This window comes from Stegostoma tigrinum, chromosome 13, assembly GCF_030684315.1.
Source record: "Stegostoma tigrinum isolate sSteTig4 chromosome 13, sSteTig4.hap1, whole genome shotgun sequence".
In the NCBI taxonomy this organism is placed as follows: Eukaryota; Metazoa; Chordata; class Chondrichthyes; order Orectolobiformes; family Stegostomatidae; genus Stegostoma; species Stegostoma tigrinum.
This window is the reverse complement of record NC_081366.1, coordinates 10,823,181-10,849,526: the sequence shown is the minus strand read 5'-3', so window position 1 is coordinate 10,849,526 and position 26,346 is coordinate 10,823,181. Positions and strand designations below refer to the sequence as shown.

Genomic DNA, 26,346 nt, shown 5'->3' with positions numbered 1-26,346 from the left:
TAATGTCATAAAACTTCACAGGAGCAATTGTCAAACAAATCCTGATTAAAGCCACATAAAGACTTATTGCACAGGTAATCCAAAGCTTGATCCAAATAGCTGGCTTTAAGTAGTGTCTTAAAGGAGCAAGAGGGAAATGCAGAGGTATTTAGGGAGAGAATTCCAAAGCTGACAGGAGTTCAAATAAGGAAATCTCTTACTCTTACACAGATCAGTCTGAAGGAAACTCTTGTTCCACCAAGAGCCACATAATGAGCAATTCATTCATTTTGGTGACCTCTTCAAAGACTACAGACCAAAGCAGGAGTGCAAGATCACATCACTCAGCAGCAGAAATTCATCAGCAACCGTTTGTTACCACCAGGAGCTGAATGTTACAATTGAGAAGTTACAAAATAAATGTGCATGATTGGCATTCAGCATCAGCATTAGCACTAACAGTTATGTTTGATATTTCAACAGTAACCAAAATAGAAATATCTTATTACCCATAGGTATTCCACTACAGTGCAAACCATCAACAATGCAGCAGTTTTAGCACAAACATTTAATTCTAAATTCCAACCAAACTAATTGCTAGTGAAATTTTAGTTCAGATACAGTTATTAGGAACAAACGTGAAAATGCGTACTGCGTTCAACTGATGGAAGATATTCCAGGTTTGAATGGCACAAACTTCGTTTGATTACTTCCTTTCAGGGTAGGAATTTCAGGTCGCTGATTTGTTTGCCGAGCTGACATGTTTTCATTCAGACATTTCATCACCATGCTAGGTAACATCATTGGTGAGGCCTCCAATGAGGCAATGTAGTTCTACTGCACTTGGAATCTATACTGACCGGTCCGTTATGGTGAGTAGTGTCATTTCCGTTTTGTTCTGAATGGGTTTGTATATGAGGTCCAATTCTATATGTTTGTTGATTGCATTATGGGTTGAGAAGCATGCCTTTTGGAATTCCCAGGGACAATGAAGGCCATCAGTTTAACTGGGACAGCATAACCATAGTGGCCCAAGCCAAGTATGGACATGCACGGGAAATTCCTCCTGTGTATTATAGTTGTACATTATAATAAGACTGTGGACGTCAAGAAGTCTGGAAGAACCTGTGGGAAGAAAGCAGAGTTACAACTCAAGACCAGTCACTCTTCGTCAGAATTGTTCTGATGAAGAGTCACTGATCTTGAAATAATAACTCTGCTTTCTTCTTACACATACTCCCAGACCTGCTGAGTTTCTCCAATAATTTGTTCATGTTTCAGATCTCCAGCATCCTGAGTTCTTTATTTTACATTAAAATAAGATGCTTGAGTTCCAGGAAAGTAATCTTGTGTGCGTGTTGTGTTGTGCGCAAATCTCTGTGGAAAGAGCCATCTTGCTTCCCCAATAGCTAAACATGTACCTGTCTGCAGTCTGGTATTTTATAGCAACAGCTAGTGGCAGTCATGGCAGTATGAGAACATTTGTTGCAGGAAATCCCTCCACTCTGCTGCTCTTCAATAGTTGTACAATCTTTGGTGTTGGACAAGCTGTAAATACACTTAGAACAAGTGACCATAGGACATTATAAGCCTTGTGGCACAAGAACTGTCCAGTCACAGAACACAGAGCAGCATGAGGCCACCTCTCTATTCAGATCATCCCACGCCTGTGACACCACTGCGGCATGCTTGCCTGCCTGCCAGGGCTTCCGAATGACGGTGCAAGCAGATGGTACTCGCTGATCTCAGTCGCCCATCCTTGGAGAGTAGGCTTCTATTGCTAAGTGGTGAGACATGAAGACTGCCCATGCTCCACGAGTGTGCTAGATCTGAAGCCTTGCCTGCCTGCAGCTGGGAACCTCCCCAGTCTTCAATGACTCCACGTGGACGTTCCTGAGGGATTGGCAATCTGGGACTAGCCAAAGAAGGAAGACAAGGGGAGGACATCGCCGACCTCAGGACAGTATGCTCTTTGGAGAAACTGAAACTTCCTGGCAAGGAAAGATACATTATTGGTAACAACTAATTCAGTCTCCTCAGCCTTACTTATTGGAATTTATACTTGAAATCCCTTGGGTCTTCCATCGCTGTTCACCTTGAAAAATTATCCTTTTTTCCCCCCCTCACTTAACCTTTCTGGATTGGTCTGTACCCATCTCTTACCAACACCCATTCACAAAATACACATACACACCATGAAAAATCATCAAATGAGGTCATATGGGTAGAAGTATAAATCCCTAAAGAGACAAACATACTGTTGGGTGTTTACTACTGGCCCCCAAACAACCAGGGGGAAATAAGAGGGTCAAATGTGTCATCAAATTCCAGAGAAATGTAAGAATAATAAGGCAGTGATAGTTCCAGATTTTAAGTAAACAGATATTAACTGGGTTAGTTGCAGTGTGCAAGATAGGGAGGGAACTATATTCTTAACTTGCATCCAAGAGAACCTTTTTCAAATAAGCAAGTAAACCAACAAGAAAAGAGGCAGTTCTGGTTCTAATGTTCGGAAATGAGCTCAGGCAGGAAGAAGGCATATCAGTAGGGCCTTGTGTATATTTAAGGCTGAGATAAATATATCCTTGGTCTGTAGGGGAATCAAGAGTTATATGGAAAGGGAAGAAAAGTGAAAATGAGGAACATCAGATTAACCATGATCCTACTGAATGGCGGAATATGCCCGAGGGGCCAAATGGCTTTCTCCTATTCCAATTTCTTACAGTCTTATGGACAGTGACTTTGGCAAGGCTTTTGATAAGGTCCCTTGTGGTACACTGGTTAAGAAAGCTAGAGTCTACAGGTTAAGGGAAAGTGAATCGCTGGATCCAAAACTGACTGAGAAGCATAATGCAGGGTGTAGTGGTTGAAGGGCATTTCATTGACTGAAAGTCAGTTTCCAGAGGGGTTCCCTCAAGGCTCAGTTGTTGGATCCTTGCTGCTGATGGTGTATATTAACGATTTGGACTTAAATGTAGGAGGAATGATCGAGAATTTTGTGTACAACGTTGGAATGGGTGGGTGGTAAATAAGAGGAGGATAGCTGTAGATTGCAGGAGGATATTAATGGACTGGTCAGCTGGGCACAGCAGTAGTGAATGGAATTCAACCCGGAAAAGTGACAGGTAATCTACTTAGGGGCAGCTAACAAGACAAATGGCTACACTATGAACAGTTGGATCCTGAATAGTATACAGAAGACCAATATAACCTTGGTGTGCATATTCATAGATCCCTAAATGTAGCAGGGTAAGTACACAAGGTAGTTGACAAGCCATACGGGGTATCTGCCTTGATTCGCTGAGGCACAGAATACAAAAGCAGGAACTGCTGTTGGAACTACATAAAATGCTGGTTAGGATACAATTGGAGTACTGCGTGCAGTTCTGGTCACCACACTGCAGGAAGGATACGACTGCACTTGAGAGGGTAAAGTGGAAATTTACCAGTATGCTGTCTGGGCTGGATGGTCTGAACTGTGAGGAAAGATTGAATAGACTGGGTTGTTTTCCTTGCAACAATGAAGGATAAAAGGGGACTGGCTAGAGGTATATAAGATGATGAGGGGCAGAAGTAGGGTGAATAGGAAGTATGTTTTTTATTTGTAGAAGCGTCAACAACAACGGGGCATAGAGGTACAAGGCTTGAAGGGGAGTTGAGGAGAATGCTTTTCCACTCAAGAGTTCGGTGGGATTCTGTTACTCATTGCCTGAAACAGTGATTGTTATCAGAAACTCTCATAATACGACTGTGTTTAGATATTCACTTGCATTGTCATTGCTTCTGGGCCATAGACCAAAAACTGGAAAGCAGGACTAGTTTAGGCAGATTTTCGTTGACTGACACTGACACAATGGGCTGAATAGCCTCCTTCTGTGTTGTAGGAGTCTATTAGAGTATAGAAATTGTCTGACACAGTAGAAGGCTGAGGCTAGAATCTACAAGTCCCTTGTCTCAAGGGGGATGAAAGCTACGTCCAGGTCTTTGACTAGAACCTGATGGACATCATTTACCTTTGATCTGGAGATTTTCCATCAGGCACTGCAGGTTATGTGCAGCCTCGTCACTGCCTGAGTGAGCTGCTCTTCGATACAACTCAATGGCTTTTGAAAAACTTACTGGGAGGCCTGAGGAAAAGGAAGGAAGAGTTTTGTTAGATTGATTTGATGAAAGGAGTTGTTTGCTTGCTCGCTAATCTGGAAAACCTGCACTAAAGCAGGGGAGGGGTTGCTGAGCTACCATCAACAAGCCACAACCACACCCCATTAGGGAGATAGTGATGCAAAAACAAAGGAAGAAGGATTATAGTAATTCACTCCCAGTTTGGAATCCCAAAGGAGGCTCCTACTATGTAGTCAAATCCAGTACTATGCACCTCAAAGCAGACAATGTTAAGGGAAAATTTAACAGAGATGTTTTGAACGGCCAGTTCAAAAATACCAGAGTGGACAAATTGGGGTAAATAACATTAAAACAATGGGAAAATATGGTAAAGCCCTGGATATCTTCTGCACTTATTCAAGTGAAGGATGTGGGTGCTGGAGAATTGGAAACTTGTGTGTTTCAGTCCTGTTTGCTCCTGTGATTTCTGATTTGCTGGGATCCCTGTTTCGCCCCACTACCTTGATGAAGGTTTAACGCTCTGTGATAGTACAGTACCTCCTAGTCCTTGCTGGTACAACATTCCCAGAGCACACTGCGCGTCAGCATGTTCAAGGGCTGCAGCCTTTTGATAGAGTTCAGCAGCTTGTTGCAAGTCCATCATCACACCCCAGCCTTTCTCATAGCAAATACCCAGGTTGTAGTGACTTGCAGTATCCTGCAAAGGACAGGAAATGACTCATTCTGCTGAAAGTCAGTGCAGTCAATAAAAACAAAATATACCCTGGAGATATGTTGGTATGGAAACCAGCCATATTGAGAAGTTGGGGCCCCAGGGGCTTCTACGGGTAGCAGTGTGCAGTGAGGCGCTGAGGATCAAATACTGTGTTCTACATCCTTCCAAACCTTGCGATAATTCTACTCATTTCTCTCCATTAGCAATGGCTGTGTCTTCAGTAAGTCAAAACCCTAAAACTTCTGGAATTCAATTAACCTGTGAGAATTAGTGTTTCATGATGACATAGCTCCTGGAAAGATGACTCCAACATAGGAAATATAGTAGTTGGAATAAGATAATCAAATCCTTCAACCATCTCAAAGGCGTCAAACACAGGAAGTTCTTCACACTGCTCTGGAATTTTGGAATGCATTGAGAGCACAGTATGAGGAAAAGCTTCGTTTTTTTTGAGGGATTAACAGTGCTCCAAAATGTGGACATTTTCTAACTGATATGAATGACCTCTAGAAGGAGGCCATTTAGCCCGGTGTCCTTAAACCTTTAAAGTAAAGGTAAAGTCGTCATAGTCTGACCAGACCACTGGATTGCACTCTCAGACAGAGATGACTAGTGGTGGTTTGACTTGAGGGTCATCATGCCTCAGGTGAGGGAGAGCTTGAGAAGGATGGTCCTTCATGATAACCAGGGAATTGAATTAACCAATGCTGTTGGTGTCACTCTGCATCACAAACTAGCTATTCAACTAACTGACCTACCAAACAAGACATCTTACCCCACTTTCCGATGCCATCATCAGGTATCTGGCAGCTTGATGTAGATCTTTGTGGGGCTCTTTTGTAAAGAATACACCAAGATAGGCTTGGGCCTGAAATGACATGAGGATAAATTGCATTTTTTATCACTTCAGAGCAGTACTTTCACTGAGATTATTTCTTCCCCATCTCCTGGTCCTTCCTTCCAGATCCTGTTTTATTTTCTCTGGCACGTCAGAGAAAACTTCCATTTCTACAACACAAGTCACAACCTCAGGAAGTCCCTAGGTGCATTAAAGTCAAACAGTAGTTTTGAAATGCAATCAGTTATAGGAAATAATGTTTTTTCTTTCATTTAAGGGGATCCAGATGACACAAAGTTGGGTGGCAGTGTGAAACGTGAGGGGTATGTTATGACTTGGACAGGCTAGGTGAGTGGACGGATGCATGGCAGATGCAGTTTAATGTGGATAAACATGAGGTTATCCACTTTGGTGGCAAGAACAGGAAGGCAGATTACTATCTCAATGGAGTCAAGTTAGGTAAAGGGGAAGTACAACGAGACCTAGGTGTTCTTGTATATCAGTCAATGAAAGCAAGCATGCGGGTACAGCAGGCAGTGAAGAAAGCTAATGTCATGCTGGCCTTCATAACAAGAGGAATTGAGAATAGGAGCAAAAAGATCCTTCTGCAGCTGTACAGGGCCCTGGTGAGACCGCACCTGGAGTATTGTGTGCAGTTTTGGTCTACTTATTTGAGGAAGGACATTGTTGCTATTGAGGGAGTGCAGCGTAGATTCACAAGGTTAATTCCTGGAATGGCGGGACTATCATATGTTGAAAGATTGGAGCGAATGGGCTTGTATACACTTGAGTTTATAAGGATGAGAGGGGATCTGACTGAGACGTATAAGATTATTAAGAGATTGGACACTCTGGAAGCAGGAAGCATGTTTCCGCTGATGGGTCAGTCCAGAACTAGAGGACACAGTTTAAAAATAAGGGGTAGGCCATTTAGAACAGAGTTGAGGAAAAACTTCTTCACCCAGAGAGTGGTGGATATATGGAATGCTTTGCCCCAGAAGAGGCCAAGTCTCTGGATACTTTCAAGAAAGAGATGGACAGAGCTCTTAAAGATAGTGGAATCAAGGGTTATGGGGATAAGGCAGGAACAGGATACTGATTGTGGATGATCAGCCATGATCATAATGAATGGTGGTGCTGGTTCGAAAGGTCGAATGGCCTACTCCAGCACCTATTGTCTATTGTCTTTCAGTTGGTGGTGTTTCCAAATATCTGCTGCCCATGTGCTTCATGTAGTGTAAGGAAGCCACGTTCTTGTGCGCAAAAAAACAGCCACAAACCATGTCATGATGACCAGGTTATCTATTATAAGCGATGCTGCTTCAGTCCATAACACTTAGTTTAGCTTCTTTCAGATGAAGTGGCATCTCAGATAGTGTCCCATCCGCATCCCTCCATTGATGCACTAGGTGTGCCATTCTAGTTTTTTTTAATCTCATAGGGCTGGGGTAGATGCCCCAGCAAGTTGGACAGAGGCATGTGAAAGGTCTATGTTAAGCAGCAGACAAAGAGGTTTGATGAACTTTTCCCAGCATCTTTAATTACGATTGTCAGATAAGTATAGTTCGACCTCCATGGTAATAGTCAACTACCATGTCAAAAGTCAAAAAAAGGCAGAGATGATTCGACTACTGTTCAACATAGCTTCAGTCTCTTTGAAAAAGGAGAATGAGGACAATAAAATAAAAGTAAAAAGAAGTTTAGTACATGCAGTCTTTTTGTACAGGCTTGCGTTCCATAACAGCTTCTTCTGAAAAGGAGCAAGACTCTTCAAATTAATGCAGCCCTCTTGAAGAAGCTGAGCAACATACCTGAACTTTTCTGCATATACACAGCCTTATTCTTTAATTAAAAGATGATCTCTTGCCTCTTTGTGTCCAGATTTTGCTGCCTTTTCCAACTGTCGCACAGCTTCTTGGATATCCCTGGTCTGTTTTTCTGGCTTGACATGCAATAGGTACCGGGCCCAACGGAACTGGGCCATGTTGTGTCCTTGGGCAGCAGCATAACTGTAATACAAAGCAGCCTGGAAGGACAGGGGAGGAAAGTGAATAAGATTGGACTTGATTGCAATACATCTGAGAGATTGTCCTGCTTTTGAAACACAAAAGACACAAACACATGGTGGAGATTGTTCTACTTTTGAAACACAAAAGACACAAACACATGGTGGAGATTTCAGTAGTTTACGTCCTATTTGTGTTCAATGGTTTGTGGGAATGTGGTTCATTACTCACTTGTTAATGAGTTTTTTGAAATTAAAAGACAGTAAAAGAGTGCCAACACTGGTGTACAAGGTGTTGAGAGGGATGGATAGAGTCGATAGCCAGAGACTTTTCTCCGGGGCAGGACTGACTGCCATGAGGGGTCATAATTTTAAGGTGTTAGGAGGAAGGTATAGATGAGATGTCAGAGGGAGGTTCTTCACCTAGAGAGTTGTGAGCGCATGGAATAGTTTACCAGTGGTAGTCGTGGAAGCAGAGTCATTAGTGACATTTAAGTGACTGCTGGACATGCACATGGACAGCAGTGAATTGAGGGGAATGTAGGTTAGGTTATTTTATTTTTAGATTAGGATTATTCCACGGCACAACATCGTGGGCCGAAGGGCCTGTACTGTGCTGTACTTTTCTATGTTCTATGAATCCCTAGCTGCCTTGAGAAGGTTGTGGTGAACTGAGTGTCTTGTTGGTCTATATCAGAGGTCTGTTAAAAGTCAGACATGTTGATATGGACTGTAGTCATAGGAATGTTAGCTCATTGCCCATTTTGTTGGTCTAGAACATAGAACATGGAATTGTACTGGCCCTTTGGCCTATGATGTTGTGCCGAACTATTATCCTACTAAGGTCAATCTACCCTGCATACCCCGGATCTTAGTCCAGTAATCCAAATGTTTGGGCTAATAATCCAGGGATAGGAATATAGTCCCAGTAGGACCTGACAATTTAAATTTAGATAATTAAATAAATTGGCAATAAAAACCTAGTATCCGTAATACTGCAAATGAAAATATCTGACAGCCTAGGGGGTGAAACGGGCTGTCCTTACCTTGTCTGACCCATGAGTGACTCCAGACCTACAGCAATGTGGTTGAGCAGTAAATGTCAGTGACAACCACATTCCATAAATTATTAAGTAAATAAAACACAAACTACATTTTGTAGGGGCAACAGGTTTCTTTCTCAGTTGATGCGGTGAGGTTTGATCTCAGTTCAAAATAACCACATTCAGCGGGTGAAGGAGGAAAGTTGACTAGGGCATCCAGAGAACTCCTTGCAGGCTCGACAAATAGTGTAAGGTAACTTTAACATTCATCTCAACTACAGATGCCCCGATTTAGTGTTTATCCAAAATACAAACATCCACTACTAAGGAGCACTTCTGTAGTACTAGAGGTGAAATTTACATCTTCATTTTGTACTCAAGACTCAAGTGAGGTTCAAATCCACAAACGCCTTGCCAATAACATAATGTACGGCAAGAAAGGCAATCAAAACAAAGTTAATATATAAAAGGCAAGTTTTTTTTTAAACAGATTCCTACCTTCTTGATATCTTTGACAGTGCCTTTCCCCAGTTCATAGCAGACTCCAACATTGTACTGGGCTTTGCTATAGCCTTGGTTGGCTGCTACCATGAAATAGGAGAAAGCCATATCGTAGTCTTTGGCTTTCATATTTTTCAGCCCTGTTCAGAAGAGATTTAACAAATAGAAAGATCAAGGGCGTATAGCTTGCCCGAGAGGAGATTCTTTAGAAGTCAAAGTAAACATCAAGGTGAACAGAAGGTGGTTAGCTCAGTCAGCTGGACAACTGGTTTGGGATGCATAATGATGCCAACAGTGTGGATTCAATTCCCTATACAGGCCAAGGTCAACATGAAGGTCCCACCTTCTTGCCCTTCCTCCTCACATGAGGTGTGGTGATCCTCAGGCTCTCTCTCCCTAATGAGTGAGCAGCCTTATGATCCTCTGAGTCTGTTGTGACTTTACTAAGGTGAACTGTTTAATTGCCATCTCCATTCTATCAATTGCAAACAGCTATCAGAGACTTCGTGTACATATTTGTGGTTATTCTGTAAGAAAAGGGTCTGTTTTGCTTATAATACCCTTCATGGCTAAATGGCCAACAAATGGTCATTGCTTTGACATGCACTTTAATAACCTTCTCTGATATGGGCACCACTGGCAAGGGTGGCTATTGTTCACCCACTGGTTCATCCTTTTTGAGAGCTGTTGACCTGTCTTCTGATTTTCTGCAACCTCTGTCTGAAGGCAGTACAGCCACATTGATATCAATGTTGTGAGATATCAAATTAAGTATGTTCATTTCCATAAGGTATCCTGTATATCTTAGACAAGCAATTCAGGACAGAGAGGATTCTGATCAGTAAAATTGCTTACCAATAATGTTTAAAATTGAAGAAATGCTGGACTTTGCAGCTCCCTGCAAGTTAGATGTGGCTCGGTTTAAAATTTCTTCTGGATTTGGGTCCTCTCTCTGACAAAAAGAATCAGAGAGAGCGTTGTGATTAACAGTTAACCGAGCCAAGCTCAATACATTTGTGGAATCACTCAAGTTGAAATTGGTATTAAATCACTAATGGAACAAGTTACCTGTAGGTCTCCTTGCTGGCCATTTTCACTTGTTGAACCAGAGCATAATGAGTCTTGTATATCTTTTATAAACAGTGGCTCATCTGCAACACAGAAGAAAATCTATGGATAGACATACTTTGAAACTGACAGAACACTGTGCAAGGTACTTGTAGTATAAAAGCAGAAATGCAGATGAGACTGTATGGAACAGCTAAGCTACAACTGAACTCCCGAACAATATTCTAGAAATCCTTAAAAGAACAAGAGGACAACTAGATAAAGAGCAGAGCCAATAGGAGACCAAAAAGGTAATCTGTTACCTTTGGTTATAGATGGTTATATGGTTCAGAATGAACACTTTGCTTTTGTTTTTGTACAAGGGAGTGAAAATTAGAGACTAAGGAGGACAAGTGTGGATTATTGAGTGGGGTAAATATAGTGAGGGAGAAATTATTGGAGTGTCTAACAAGGTCTAGATGAATTGTATCCCAGGGTCCAAAGAAAAGCAAAGGGAGAAAAGTTGGAGCTTACACCATCTTTTTTCCAGACACAGGCATTATGCTGGAGGAATGCAGGACAGCTAATGTTATACTATTGTTTTAAAAGACTGGAGGGGATAGACTAAGTGATTTTAGTCCAGTCAGCCTAACCTTGGCGATAAGCTAGTTATTGGGAAATAAAATTCAGAGGAACAGCATAAATCATCATTTAGTGAGACACAGAATAATCAAGGAGAGTCAGCTAGATTTGGTAAGAGATGGTTACATCTGATTAACCTGATTGGGATTTTTGAGGGAGTAACAATGAGGATCAATGACAGTAACACATCTGTAGTCTAAATGGGTTTTAGCAAGACTACTGGCAAGGGCCTACACTGCACAAAGCTCACAGCATCTCTAGGAAAGAAGCTATCAAATTCCATCTCACTCACCTCACAGATAACCATTTGATGGACTGTATATGACTAGGTGCCTCAAACTACACCCCATACTTCATGTACAGTCACAAGTGTCATACTGTGCTTTGGTGAGTAGAGTATGAAATGAATTATTATATTTACTTGGTTTTAGATTTGTTTAACATTAAAAGTAAACTATTTATTCTGTATGTTCCTACGGTTTGCACTTAAATTCAAAAAGTGATTTTGTGCTATTAAGGTTGGAGATGACTGGTGTATGGGGTAACATATTAGCATGGATAAGAGGTTGAGTGGCTGATAGAAGTTTCATAAATGGGTCTTTTTTCTGATTGGCAGGATGTTATGACACAGGGGTTTGTGCTGAGGCCTTTTCACATTTTGAATCAGTGAATTAGATATAGGAATTGAAGGCATGGCAGCTAAATTTGCAGACAACATAAGATGACGTAAGGAAGTTGCAGATGGATATAAATAGATTGAGCAAAAAATCAGGCAAATGGAGTATATTTGCGATACCTCATAGAGGCTGGCATCCAAACATCGAATCACCCTTAATTTACATGTGGAGAGTCCTTGACACTGATCCAGCTTCCTCAGAGTTAGCGCTCAGTGAACAGAATCTCTGACACTCCTGTTTATATCTGTCAGCCAGGGCTCCCTGACTGGACTAGATTAACAGCCCCAATTGGGCAACTCGTACTCCATGAGGTCCAACTGGCTAACCTCATTACAATCACTGCAATAATGTTGGAAATTGTGAAGTAGTTCAATTTGGCAGAAAAAAATTTAAAAATGCAGAGTATTACTTAAATAGTGAACATCTACAGAATTTCAAGGAGCAGTGAGCTATAGGTATTCTAATGCAGCATGGACAAAAAAGTTAGAATAGAGATACAGCAAGAAATTAGAGTGATATAGCAAAGAAACAGACCCTTCGGCGCACCATATCTATGCCAACCAACAAACATCAAACTACACTAATCTCATATCTGCACTTGGTCCATCGTCTACAATGCCTTAGCATTTTAAATACTCATCTAGATGCTTCTTGGATGTTGTGAGAATACTCGCCTCCACAACCACTCAGGCAGCAACGTCTGTGCCCCTCATAATTTTGTATACCTCAATCAGATCCCTCTTCAACTTCCTCTGCTCTAAGTAAAACAAATCCAGCATATCCAATCTCTCCTCATAACTGGGACTTTTCATCCCAGACTACATCCCGCTCAATCTCCTCTGCACCCTGTCCAGAGTAATCACGTCCTTCTGATAGTGTGGTGACCAGGACTGCACATAGTATTCCACCGGTGCCTAACCAATGTTTTATAAAGTTGTAACAAGACCTCCTTGCTCTTATACTCTATGTCTCAGCTAATGAAGGCTAGCATCGAATAAGCCTTCTTCAGCATCCTATTTACCTGTACTTTCAGGAATCTATGGGCTTATACACCGAAGTCCATTTGTTCCTGAGTTTTCCATAGAAACCTAGCGATCCTTCCTTATTAAACCTCCCAAAATGCATCACCTTACACTTATTGGGATTAAATTCCATCTGCCCAATTTTCCATTCAATCAATATCAGACTGCAGCTTGCAAACATCCTTCTCACTATCTCCAACATGAATTTTCACATCATCTGCAAATTTTCTAATTATACCTTATACATTCACATCCAAGTCATTAATGTATATAACAAACAGCAAGGGTCCCAGCACTGGAAACTGTGGCATAATGCTGGTCACAGGCTTCCAATTACAAAAGCAAATCTCCATCATCCCCCTTTGCCTCCTATTTCTAAGCCAATTTTGAATCGAATTTGCCAACTTGTCATGGATTCCATGGGTTTCTACGTGGGTAATTAAGTCATCTAATGAAATTCTATCTTTTATTACAAAAGACATTAAATATAAGAGTATGTTTTGTTTAGTTATACAGGGCATTGGTGTGATGAAACATACATACTGTATGTAGTTTTTGTATCCTTATTTATGTGAAGCATGTTGTTCAGTGGTTTATGATGATACTTGAAATGAGCTGCTTGTTTTATGTGGAAAAATTGGACAGACAAGGATTATTTTCACTGAAGCGAGAAATGACTTCATTGAAGCATATAAGATCCGGAATGGTCTCAACGAGGTGGTTTTGGAAATGATGTGCCCAGAACTGGGGCACAATGTTTTAGAATTAGGGATCTCCCTTTCAGGACTGAGATGAGGAGAAATATTTTCTCTCGGAGGGTTGTGTGGCTCTGGAACTCCACCTCTGAATTTTTTTTTAAAGTTACACAAAGATAGATTCTTCTTAGGCAAGGGAATCAAAGGTTATCGGGGGTGGATGGAAATGTGGAATTCGAAACATTAGCAGATCAGTCGTGGTTCTGTTGAATAACTGACGCACCAAATCACTTTTGCTCCTCTTTCAGATGCACAGATATATATATGCACATACATTGCGAGGCAAGGCATTGCCTTCTCAACGGCAATTAGGGATAGCCTAATTTTGCCATAGAATCCACTCATGGAATATGGATGTCAATGATTTCGCAGCATCACTAAGAAAATTCTTCATGACTCGTACCTTGCTCAACACTTTCATTATGCTCCTGTTGCTTGGTCCTTGAATACACGGCTTTGACATTTGCAGGAGGGGTTGATCTTGTTGATACAGAATTCTCAACTCTCGGGTTATTGATGGAGTGTGGAGTTACACATTGAGGCAAAATGTACTGTTTGAACTCTAACAACGAAGCAAACAAAAAATACTAACAGTCAGAGGAAGATAATACAAGAAGGGACAAGATTTCTGCAAAACAAACATTTAGGGTGGTAGCACTTGACCGCAGAACCTGAACTTAAATATACAAAAAAAATTAATTATTTTAAAATTTTCATGTCAAAAGCATCTCATACCATCAATTACTTGAGGTGCAGTGCCTACTAGAGTGAAACATGCAACGGTTTAAATGTAACATCAACTCCGTGGAAAGATGTTTAGAGTGATGGATTTATGTACTGAAGTGTGTCAATTATTTTATTTTAGAAAAGCATGTGGTGTTAATTTGTGCCTTTTGTATTGTGTCAATCTAAGTATTGCAGTATACAGGAAATTAATGCCTTCCTTTCCATGTTTAATACAGCAGTGACAATCTTTGGGTATACTGATGAATTCTTCTACTTCTACTTCTAAGAGCCCAAATCCCATAAGTGAAACCACAAACGCTGAAACTCGTGTAACCCAGAAATATCCTAACAGTGTTACATCTGTGGTGCAAAGCCAAAAATTTGCAAGGCTGTGGCCTCAGGAAGCCACTAACAGTCTCAGTTGTTCTAGCCAATCAAACTAACTGCATTAACATGATTCATTGTCCTGGTCTGGTAGGAATGCAAATTCTGGAAATGAGAAAAAAAGATCCAAGAGGTTGCCGTGTTACATGCACATGATTAAAACTCACAATCACCAGCTAAGGATTGACCTGGGGGAGGGGTATAGGAGATTCCAGTTGGTGTGGTGTCAGATAATGAAGAATTGCTTGTAATCCCTGACAGCTATCTAATGGTTCTTGATACAAAATGCATGTATGTTGAGATTTTATTTTTTAAAATGGGGTATGGAACAGAGAAAGGATGTGTAATTACTAAAAGAAGACAGATTAGCTTGGAGTTAGATGAGTACACCTGGTGTTGGGCACCTCTCTTTTGGTGGGATACAAAGTCATGGGTGTTGAAGAGATTCAGAGATAATCCCAGGGATCAGAAGATTTTGTAATGAGGACAAATAAAGACACCAGGTACATTTCCATGTGAGCACAATCTAAAAACAGATCTGATATGACTGTTTGAAATTATCAGGGGTGCCCATAGTTGAATCAGGAAAAAATTATTTGCACTGTCCGTTAGGTAATTATCATCATCAACTTAAAAAACGTCACAAAAGAGGAAGAGGCAAGATAAAGATGATAATAAATGTTGGCCATTTGGTGGGTACAGGGACACTGAAGATTTTATAAGGCAGAGGTGAATAGATTTTTAACTTAAAGAGTGTAAGGGTAGGCCACAATCAGCTCAAACATGATCTTAGTGAATGGCAGAGTAGGCTTGACGCTCTGACTAGACTATCCCCACACCAATTAACAGATTTTTCAGAATGAAAAGCAAGTGTTGCTGAACCCCTCTCTCAAATCAGGTCAGCTGACCATTTATGCTTATTTTCTTCACACATATGAAAATGGGAGTATTTGGGTCAGGTATGGAAAGCTCAGATGCCCATTACTTATCCCAGCCTGAAACAGTACCCTAAGGAAGGGTGAAACAGTTCAAGTGTGCAGGATATCATTTAAACCTCTTTGCATTTAGGTGATGGAATTCTTTGTAAAGCATCCTACTGTTTCCAAAGGAATAGTAAGAACTGCCGATGCTGGAGTCTGAGGTAACAGTGTGGAGATGGAGGAACACAGCAGGCCAGGCAGCATCAGAGGATCAGGAAAGCTGACATTTCGTGTTGGGACCCTTCTTCAGAAATGGGAGAGGGGAAGGGGGCTCCGAAATAAACATAGAGAGGAGAGGGCGGAGATAGCAGTTAGCTAGTGGAGCTGATAGGTGGAAGAGAAGACGGACAAGGAGCCAGGGATGAAGCTAGTAAAGATGAGCGTAGGTAGGCAGTGGGGATGGGGATTAGTCAGTGAGGTGGGAGGACCGGATAAATGGGAGATAAGATGGACAGGTCAAGGAGGCAGGGATGAGAGGGGGTTCTGATATTGGGATGAGAGGGGGTTCTGGTATTGGGATGAGGTTGGGGGTGGTGAGATTTTGAAGCTTGTAAAGTTCACATTGACACCACTGGGTTGTAGGCTTCCAGGGCAGAACATGAGGTGCTGTTCCACCAGTTTCCGGGTGGCATTGTTGTGACATTGGAGGCGGCCCAGGATGGACATGTCGTTCAGGGAGTGAGAAGGGGAGCTGAAGTAGTTGACGACTGGGAGATGTTGTCGTTTGTTGCCAACCGAACATAGGTGCTCCATAAAGCAGTCTTTGAGCCTCCGCTTGGTCTCCCTGATGTACAGGAGGCCATATTGGGAACAGCAGATACAATAGGCCACATTAGTGGATCTGCAGGTGAACATCTATTTGACATGGATAATTTTTTTGGGTCCTGGGTGGGAGGTGAGGCGAGAAGTGTAGGGGCAGGTGTAGCACCTCCTGTGGTTGCAGTGAAAGGTGCCGTGGTATTGGGGCTAGTGGGGAGTGTGGAGCAGATGAGGGAGTCATGGAGAGGGCATTCGCTCCGGAAGGGAGATAAGGGTGGGGAGGGAAATATATCCTTTGTAGTGGGGTCAGATTACAGGTGGTGGAAGTGGCGGACAATGATACATTAAATTTGGAGGTTGATGGGGTGATACACGAACACAAGGGAAAATCTGTCTTCGTTTTTATTATGGGGAGGGGGTGCGAGGGCTGAGATGCGGGAAACGCAAGAAATGTGGTCGATGGCATTTTCAACCACTGAGGGGGGGAAATTGCAGTCTTTGAAATGTGAGGACATCTGCAATGTCCGGGAGTGGAATGCCTTATCTTGAAAGCAGATGCGGCAGTGGCAGAGGAATTGGGAAAAGGGGATCGCATTTTTGCAGGAAGGTGGGCCTGAAATAGATATCAGTTTCAAGGTGGTCACCAGAGATGGAGACAGAAAGGTTGAGGAAGGAGAGCGAGGTATCAGAGATGGTCCAGGTGAACTTGAGGTTCGGGTGGAAGGTGTTAGTAAGGTTGATGAACTGTTTGAGCTCCTTGTGGGAGCATGAGGTGGTGCCGATACAGTCACTGATGTAGCGGAGAAAGAGGTCGGGGATGGGGCCAGCGTAGTGGTGAAGAGGGACTGTTTCACATATCCTAAGAAGAGGCAGGCATAGTTTGGGCCCATGTGGGTACCCACGGCCACCCCATTCTTCTGTAGGAAGTGAGAGGAATTGAAGAAGTTGATAAGGGTAAGGACGAGTTTGGTTAGGCAGATAAGAGTGTTGGTGGAGGGAGACTGGTTGGGCCTGCGGGAAAATTGTTTCTAAAAAACAGGTGCTGTGCATTGTGACTGTGTACTCACCTTATCGACAGCATACTCTAGACACACTTTATTTGCTCAGACTTGCGAATATCTAATAAACTGTGCACTTACTTATTCCGGTTGGTCCCAGTGTAGATGTAACGATGCTCTGAACAGAGAAAGACAAGGCTGCATCACTTTCCTGGGGACCACTGCGGTGACAGAACTGACGATGAAGGTGTCTTGCAAACTGTAAAAGCACCACAGCAGCAGCACCCTGGAGGAAAGCAGAGCAGGAACCACAGTCTGAGAAGCTTGTACAAAGATCAACTATGGACGTGCACAACACAGTTTATTGGGCACTGCAGCAGGTATGATACAGCCGTGGTTAATTTATTGATTAACAGCACAGAACTGAAGAGTTCATATCCAGCCAAGGCAAGCTGTTGAGCTGAATTCTACAAATCTGGGAGCCTCAGAAAGACTGACCAACTGGTTCACTAAATGTCCTTCAGGGAGGGAACCTCTCATCACTTCCCAATCTCGTCATCGTCTAATATCACTCTCTGTGGAGGACTCTGAGCTGGCCTTCCCAACTGGTCAGTTGTAAAGGTTGATGAAATAGATCTCTGCTTTATTCAGGTAATTGAATTAGGCCATTTGGTCCATCAAGTCTGTTCTGCCATTCAATCATAGGAGATATGTTTCTTACCCCATTTTCCTGCCTTGTCCCCTACCCGTCGATTCCGTTACTAATTAAGAACCTATCCACCTCTGTCTTAAATATACTCTCAGACTTTGCCTCCACCGCCCACTGTGACAATAAGTTACCCAGACTTACAACCCTCTGGTTGAAGAAATTCCTCCTCATCTCAGTTCTAAAGAGTCATCCCTTCATTCTGGGGCCATGCCCTTGGGTCCTTGTCTCACCAACCAGAGGAAACATTTTCTCCACTTCCACTTAATCTAGGTCTCTCATTGTGCAAGTGGTCAACCCTCATTCTTCTAAACTCCATCGAGTACAGACCCATGGTCCTCAACTACTGCTCTTATGACAAACCCTATGTTACAACGTACTTAACACAGAAAACAGAACAGTATAGAACAGGAACAGGCCCTTCTGTTTGCCCTTGGTTCATACTTCTCCATTCCTTGCATATTTATGTGCTCATCTAAAAGTTCCTTAAACGCCCAAATTGTAACTGCCTCCACCACCACTCCTGACAGCATGTTCCATACTCCTACAACTCTCTGTGTAAAAGATTTCCCCCATATCTCCTTTGAACTTACCCTCTCATCTTAAATGCGTGCTCTCTACTATTAGACATTTTAACTCTAGGAAAAAGATTCCGACTGTCAACCCTACCAATACATCTCAATTTTATAGACTTATACCAAATCTCTCCTCATCCTTTGCTACTTCAGAGAAAATAACCTGAGTTTTTCTAGCCCCTCCTAATAGCTCATATTCTGTACTCGTGGCAGGATCCTGGCAAACTTCTCCTGAGTACTCTGCAATCCCATCCTTAATAACCAACTGAGGTCAGACGAACTGGCCTTCAGTTTCTTGTCTTTTACCTCCCCAGCTTCTAACCATTTTTCAGTTCTTTGGGACCCTGCCTGATTTCAGCGATTCCTGAAAGATTACTACCACTGTTGCCACAATCTCCTGAGTTGAGGAGAAATTTCTTCTCCTCAAGAGAGTTGAAAATCCTTGGAACTCCTTGTCACAGTGAGCTGTGGGAGCAGAGACCTTCTGTATATTTACGGCTGAGATAGATTCTTGATCAATAGGGGAATCAAAGGTTACGGGAAGGGGATGAAAGTGGACGTGAGGAATGTTGGATCAGCCATGATCTCATTAAACAGCAGAGCAGCTTCAGGGAGAAATGGCCTATTTCTGTTGGTCTTGTGGACTGATGGCTCCCAGATAGGAGAGTCACCTTTACAACAAGAAAAGACAAAGACTAAGTGACCAAGATAGGAAATGAACTGGAAATGACCAGACTGAATCGTTAAGATTTTGCAGATTGGCAAGTAATTAGAGACCAATAAAGATCTTAAATTTTCTTGAAGAGAGGCTAAAGAAAGAGTTAGCAATGTTTACATTCTCCACTCAGAGGGATAGTTGGCAATATTGTTACTTACTCTGTGAATATTGCCGAGTCAATAAGTGGATCAAGAAATCAGCTGAACACTAAAAATTATTGCAACCAAGACTGGTGATGAGTTCAAGGACTGAAAACAATATTCTGTTATTTGTGTTCTCACCCATCCTACAGCATCCAATCCAGAAAAACGAGGTAACTGCTTGGAACAAAATCGAGCGTTCTGCTCTTTTTCTCTCTTCTCTCTCTCTTCTTTATTTTGAGAATCTGTTGAGCTGAAGAACATATAAAAAGAGAATTAAAGCTGTAGGATCAGGATGGTGATAGATAAGATATATGTCACAAAAAACAAGGCATTCACCCAAATTAATGAACTTGAGTCGCCTCACATTCCACCTGCCCCACCTCAACCTTCCAGCATCTTTCCATTTCACTTCTTGTTACATACTTATCTAGTTTACTTCTAAAATAATCCAAGTTGTTCCTTTCAACCATTTCCTGCAGTAGCAAGTTCCACGTTTTTACTTCTTTTTGAGTAAAGAAGAAACTTTACAAGAACATAAGAAATAGGAAAAGAACACTGGTTAGCTCCTCAAGCTTGCTCCACCATTTAATATGATCATTATTGATCAACATTCACCTTGCTGTCTGCTCCCCATAATACGGTGACCCTATGGCTCAAGAATTGGTCTCCCTTAGTCCCAAATACTGTCCAATGAATCAGCCTTCACAACACAGAGGGGTGCAGAATTTTCAACACTCAGCCATCTGACAGAAGGAATTTCTTCTCATCTCGATCTTAAACGGGTGACCTCAAGTGATGAAATTAAGTCCACTAGTTCTGAATTTCTCCATGAAGGGTAATTTTTTTCAGCATCCACATCATTAAACTCTCTTCAAACCTACGTGTTTCAATAAAATCTCCTTTCATCCTCTCTAAATTCCAGACACAAGTCAGGAGTGCTGAGGCTAATGTGCTGTGGGTACACTCATTGCAGTTAGGGAGCAAGTTCAAAGATTTTAATCCAATGACAGTGAGGAAATGGTGATATACCTCCAAGTCAGGATAGTGAATGGCTTGGAGGGAAACTTGGAGGTGGTGTTCCCATGTATACTGCCCCTGTCCTTCTAAACAGTACATGTTTTGAGTTTGGAAGTGGTTTGGAACAGCAGTGCCTTTTGTAGATGGAAAATGCTGCAAAAAATGTGTGGCAACAAAAAACGGAGTGAGTGTTGAAGGCAGAAGGTGCCAATCAAGCAGGCTGTTTGGTCTTGGATGGTGTTGAGATCCTTGAGTGTTATTGGTGCTGTACTTATCCAGGCAACACTTTTAAATTATACTCCTGATGTGCACCTTAAAATAACTATCAATTGCACGTGGTGGATTAATGACTTACCTGCTTTTGAAATGAGATTGCGTTGAAACCAGAGGGGAGTTTATCGCATCATCTTCAGCAGAGTGAGTAGGAGGCAGGCGCAGTGAGGATGATGGGCCAGTAACAGTCCAGCGGTGAAATACTAAGTGGAAGAACAGTGAACCAGTAAACGAAACAGCTTTTGGTAAACAGGCCACCCAGTGGTATGCAAAGTTTGCAACAATTCAAGATAGAATCCCTTCACCAATTTCCCAGGTCCTAAAGTGTTAATTTATTTCAGGGGATATTAGTTGAGGGATAAATATCACTCCAGGACCAGTGGGAGGGGATAGTTCTTATTTAAATTGTAGCATAGGATCTGTTACTTTCACCTGAGAGGGCAAATGCTGTCTTGGTTTGATCCAGAAGACAGCACCTCCAACACAGAGCACTCCCTCAGATGTGCCAGCTTAGATTTTCTGCTCAAAGCTCTACTTTGTGATTTGAACCCATGATATTTTGAGATGGCTACCCACTGATCCACAGCCAACACAATTCACTATTATGAGGACAAGTTGTCAAATACAGACTTTTTTTGGTCATGTGATGTGAGTTGGGTGTTCCAGTAGCAAGATTGGCATTTCTTATTACAATACAGCACCCCCACCTAGTGGTAAGGGTTATATACTAGCACATACGCAGGGACTGAATTCACCAGGAACAATGAAGAACAAACTTCTCCAGACTCAGTGATAATGAAGTGTGAAGCTGGATGAACACAGCAGGCCAAGCAGCATCTCAGGAGCACAAAAGCTGACGTTTTGGGCCTAGACCCTTCATCAGAGAGGGGGATGGGGAGAGGGTTCTGGAATAAATAGGGAGAGGGGAGAGGCGGACCGAAGATGGAGCGAATTACAAGAGAGTTGCAGTGGGAGAGAGATTCCCTGAGGTTGGTCCGGAGGGAGGAGGGTCAATTCTTCAGGTTAGGCATGCCTGGAAGAGGCTCTGCTGTGACGTTAAAATTGTATCAGTGATAATGGGAACTGCAGATGCTGGAGAATCCAAGATAACAAAGTGTGAAGCTGGATGAACACAGCAGGCCAAGCAGCATCTCAGGAGCACAAAAGCTGACGTTTCAAGCCTCTTCCATTCCCCTCTCTGATGATAGGTCTAGGCCCGAAACGTCAGCTTCTGTGCTCCCGGGATGCTGCTTGGCTTGCTGTGTTCATCCAGCTTCACACTTTGTTATCTTGAATTCTCCAGCATCTGCAGTTCCCATTATCACTGATACAATATCTCCAGACTCAGTGTTGTGTGCGTGTTAAAAGGGGCTGATTAATTTCCTGGCTCTTCACACCCCAAAAAAAATGGAAACCACGCTTTATAAACATTCAGGCTGATGGAGAAAGTGAAGTCACATGGGGTCCAGGGTGTGCTAGCTAGATGGATAAAAAACTGACTGGGCAACAGGAGACGGACGGTAGTAGAAGGGAGTTTCTCAAATTGGAGACCTGTAACCAGTGGTGTTCCACAGGGATCTGTGCTGGGACCACTGTTGTTTGTGATATATGTAAATGATCTGGAGGAAGGTGTAGGTGGTCTGATCAGCAAGTTTGCTGATGACACTAAGATTAGTGGAGTAGCTGATAGTGAAGGGGACTGTCAGAAATTACAGCAGAATATAGATAGACTGGAGAGTTGGGCAGATAAATGGCAGATGGAGTTCAATCCGGGCAAATGTGAGGTGATGCATTTTGGAAGATCAAATTCAAGGGCGAACTATACAGTAAATGGAAAAGTCCTAGGGAAAATTGATGAATAGAGGGATCTGGGTGTTCAGGTCCATTGTTCCCTGAAGGTGACAACACAGGTCAATAGGGTGGTCAAGAAGGCATATGGCATGCTTTCCTTCACTGGGCGGGGTATTGAGTACAAGAGTTGGCAGGTCATGTTGCAGTTGTATAGGACTTTTGTTCGGCCACATTTGGAGTACTGTGTACAGTTCTGGTCGCCATATTACCAAAAGGATGTGGATGCTTTGGAGAGGGTGCAGAAGAGGTTCACCAGGATGTTGCCTGGTATGGAGGGTGCTAGCTATGAAGAGAGATTGAATAGATTAGGATTAATTTCATTAGAAAGACAGAGATTGAGGGGGGACCTGATTAAGGTCTACAAAATCATGAGGGGTATAGACAGGGTGGATAGCAAAAAGCTTTTTCCCAGAGTGGGGGACTCAATTACTAGGGGTCATGAATTCAAAGTGAGAGGAGGAAAGTTTAAGGGAGATATGTGTGGCAAGTTCTTTACACAGAGGGTGGTGGTGCCTGGAACGCGTTGCCAGCAGAGATGGTAGACGCAGAAACGTTAGCGTCTTTTAAGATATATTTGGCCAGGTACATGGATGGGCAGGGAGCAAATGGACACAGACCGTTAGAAAATAGATGACTGGTTAGACAGAGGATCTTGATCGGCGCAGGCTTGGAGGGCCGAAGGGCCTGTTCCGGTGCTGTAGGTTTCTTTGCTTCTTTGTTTCATCGTGTGAAGGTGAGATAACAAGGTGTGGAGCAGGATGAACACAGCAGGCCAAGCAGCATCAGAGGAGCAGGAAAGCTGATGTTTTGGGTCTCAACCCTTCTTCTGACAATTTCATTTTCTGAAGAAGGGTCTAGACCCGAAACATCAGCTTTCCTGATCCTCTGTTGCTGCTTGGCCTGCTGTGTTCATCCTGCTCCACACCTTGTTATCTCAGACTCTCCAGCATCTGCAGTTCCTACTGTCATGAAGAGGTTTTTACTGTTCCGCAGAATTAAGATGGACTGTAAGCTAGATGACTCATGAAAGTCACCCTTTTCCCAATACTAATATGTGGTACATTGGGTACTACCCCTACCCCTTAGGCCAAAGCTCCATACCGCGACACTACTGCCTTACAACATGGTCAAGTAGATTATCAATATGCAAATCCTTCTGATACAAATGGCAAATGGAATGCAGTCTGGATAAATGTGAGGTATTGTATTTTGGTAGAACAAAAAGGGTAGCGCTTATACAATTAATGGTAGAGCTTTGTATAGTGTTGTAGAATAGAGGGACCGAGGAGTTCAAGTACATAATTCTTTGAAGTTTATGTCACATGAAGACAGGGTGGTTAAAAAGGCATTTAGCATGCTTGCCTTCATTGCTCATTTCTTTGAGTGTACGAGTTGGGAAGTCATGTTGAGGTTGTTCAAGACATTAGTGAGGCCTATTTTGGAATTTTGTGTCCCATTGCGGTCACCCACTTACAGGATGGATATTAAGGTAGAGAGGATTCAGAAGAGACTTACCAGGATGTTGTCAGGTATAGAAGGCTTGGGTTATAAAGAAAGGTTAGATAAGCTGGGGGCCTTCTTCACTGAAGCTTTGAAACTTGTGACAAGACTTTACAGAGTTTATAGGGTCATGAGGGGTATAGATAGTGTTAAATGTAGTTATCTTTTACCTAGAATGGGGAATTTCAAGTCTAGGGGACACATTTTCAAGGTGACAGGAGAAAGATTTACAAAAATCATGAGGGGCAAATTTTTAACAAAGAGGGTAGTTCAAAACATATGATTAGGAAAGATTTGAGCCAGGAGCAGGAAAGTGGGAGTAGTTCAGCTTGGGATTATGGGCTGGTTGGACTGAAAGGTCTGTTTCTGTGCTGTATGATTCTATGGCAGGTAGTAAGTGCGCAAAACTCTCCTGGTCAGCTAGAGCAGTATGGTAGCTGAGTATAGAAGCCTCTTCACATTAAAAGACTCCATGTGCAGGTTCTTGTCATTGTACAGCCTCCATGGCAAGTGCCTCCTTGATTGAGATCATCCCTCAATCATACTGTACAAATGTGTTCAAACATGCCTCCTCAGCAGGTGGGACTTGAACCTGGATCTTATGGCTCAGAGGTACAGGTACAACCACTGTGCCACAACAGCCCTTATTGTCCAATGAATAAGTTTGTCAAACCCAGCTCACAACAAAGTGCTTGCTTTAATAAGCTATACTCTGTCTCAATTACTGCATGGTGGAGGGGAACTTGCAGGTGGTCATGTTCCCTTGTATCTACTACCCTTGTCCTTCTAGATGGGCACAATCATGGGTTTGGAAGGAGCTAAGGATCTTTGGTGAATTTTTGCAGTGTGTCTTGAGGATAGTGTACACTGCTGCTACAGAGCATTGATGCTGGGCAGAGTAGATGTTTGTGGGTACAAGGCCAATCAAGAAAGCTGCTACGTGCTGGATGGTGTCAAGCTTGAGTGTTGCTGAAGGTGCATCAATCCAGGCAAGTGGGGAGTATTCAAATCACACTCCCAGCTTGTGTTTTGGAGATGGCAGACAGGTTGTGGGCAAGTCAGGAGGAGAGTTATTTGTTGCCGTGTTCCAAGCCTCTGATCTGCTCTTGTAGTCACTCCATTAACGTGGAGAGTCCAGTTGAGTTATAGGTCAATGGTAATCTCCAGTTTGTTGACAGTGGGAGCTAATTTGATGATAAAAAAACATCACGTGAGCACAGCTAGAAAGTGATTGTAGAAAAGAAAGAAATTTTTAAAGTTTATTTGTCAGTAAGAGTCAGCATGAGGGAGACTTCACCGGGGCGAGCTAGTGGCCAGGTGAGTGTATTGGACTCCAAAGTTGAAAGCAGGAATCCAGTTAAAGCGGGAGAAATGAAGTGTACAGAGTGGGGGGGGAAATTTGGTGAAAGGGGGAAGGTATTGTTAATCTTTCATCCACACATTAAGCTCGAAGTATTGGTATTAAGGACAGCCTTTAAACTACTGCCACAACAAACTTGTGATTGTCAGGCCGGGAGGCCTAGGTTCAAGTCCCATCTGCTGCGGGTGGGGGCGGGGGTAGATATGCACAAGAGTTGAGTTGGGAGCGCAAGTGGTATTCCCACCCGGGCCTACCCCAGCCTCGTCCTGTCCTGACCCGCCCTGCCGCGTCCTCACCTCTCCCCGCCGCGGCCTTTATCCTCCACATTCCGCCGGCGCTCGACGCCGGTCCCCCGCGCGCCTCCGATCGCGCCAATCAGCGTCCGGGATCGCCCGGCATCTGTCGTCACCAGGCCTGGGGCGGGGCGGGGAGGATGAGGAGGGGTGGGGTGAAACGACCCGCTTACGTCACTCCCGTTCAGCCGTCCTCCCCTCTCTCCCGGTCCGGACCGTATTCGCGGTGACGTCACCTTTCCCCGCCCACCCACTTCCGATCGCCCTGGTGGAAAGTGGAACTGGGGAGAAGCTTTCCTTTCGCTTATCTCTCTCCGCCCCCCAGCAGACCCCGCTAGCTTTCCTAAGATTCTCCAGCGCTTTCTGTTGTCTCCCGGTACCGCCTACGTTGGGGGTTGTTTCTTCAGGTTAGGCATCCTTAGAAGAGGCTTCGCAATGGGGTTAAAATTGTGGTTGCTCCCTCCTTATCTATCAGAATGATGTTCAAGACCCACCTGCTCCAAAGATGAGTAATTAAAGCTCTGAACGGGCTGATGGAAAAAAAAACTTTCATATAATAAAAGACCGAAAGAACTGCGGATGCTGTAAATCAGGAACAAAAACAAAGTTGCTGGAAAAGCTCAGCCGGTCTGGCGCCATCTGTAAAGCGCGGGGGGGGGGGCGGGGGAACGTTTCGGGTCCAATGACCCTTCCTCAGAACTGATGGTGGTTGGGAAA

General features: G+C 43.1%; 1 protein-coding gene across 1 annotated transcript; it reads right to left on the bottom strand.

The window, feature by feature from the left end:
* dele1 (DAP3 binding cell death enhancer 1) lies at positions 1 to 25,847 on the bottom strand. The gene is made up of 13 exons (XM_048543873.2): positions 25,633 to 25,847; positions 20,708 to 20,828; positions 19,474 to 19,585; positions 17,335 to 17,479; positions 13,750 to 13,908; positions 10,272 to 10,354; positions 10,059 to 10,155; positions 9,201 to 9,343; positions 7,522 to 7,680; positions 5,592 to 5,684; positions 4,639 to 4,798; positions 3,993 to 4,106; positions 1 to 1,970 (listed from the first exon to the last, which is right to left on the bottom strand). The coding sequence occupies exons 1-13, from the start codon at positions 25,661 to 25,663 to the stop codon at positions 1,636 to 1,638; spliced, it is 1,752 nt and encodes a 583-aa protein (XP_048399830.2). The 5' UTR covers positions 25,664 to 25,847; the 3' UTR covers positions 1 to 1,635.
* Positions 25,848 to 26,346: the final 499 nt, after the last annotated feature.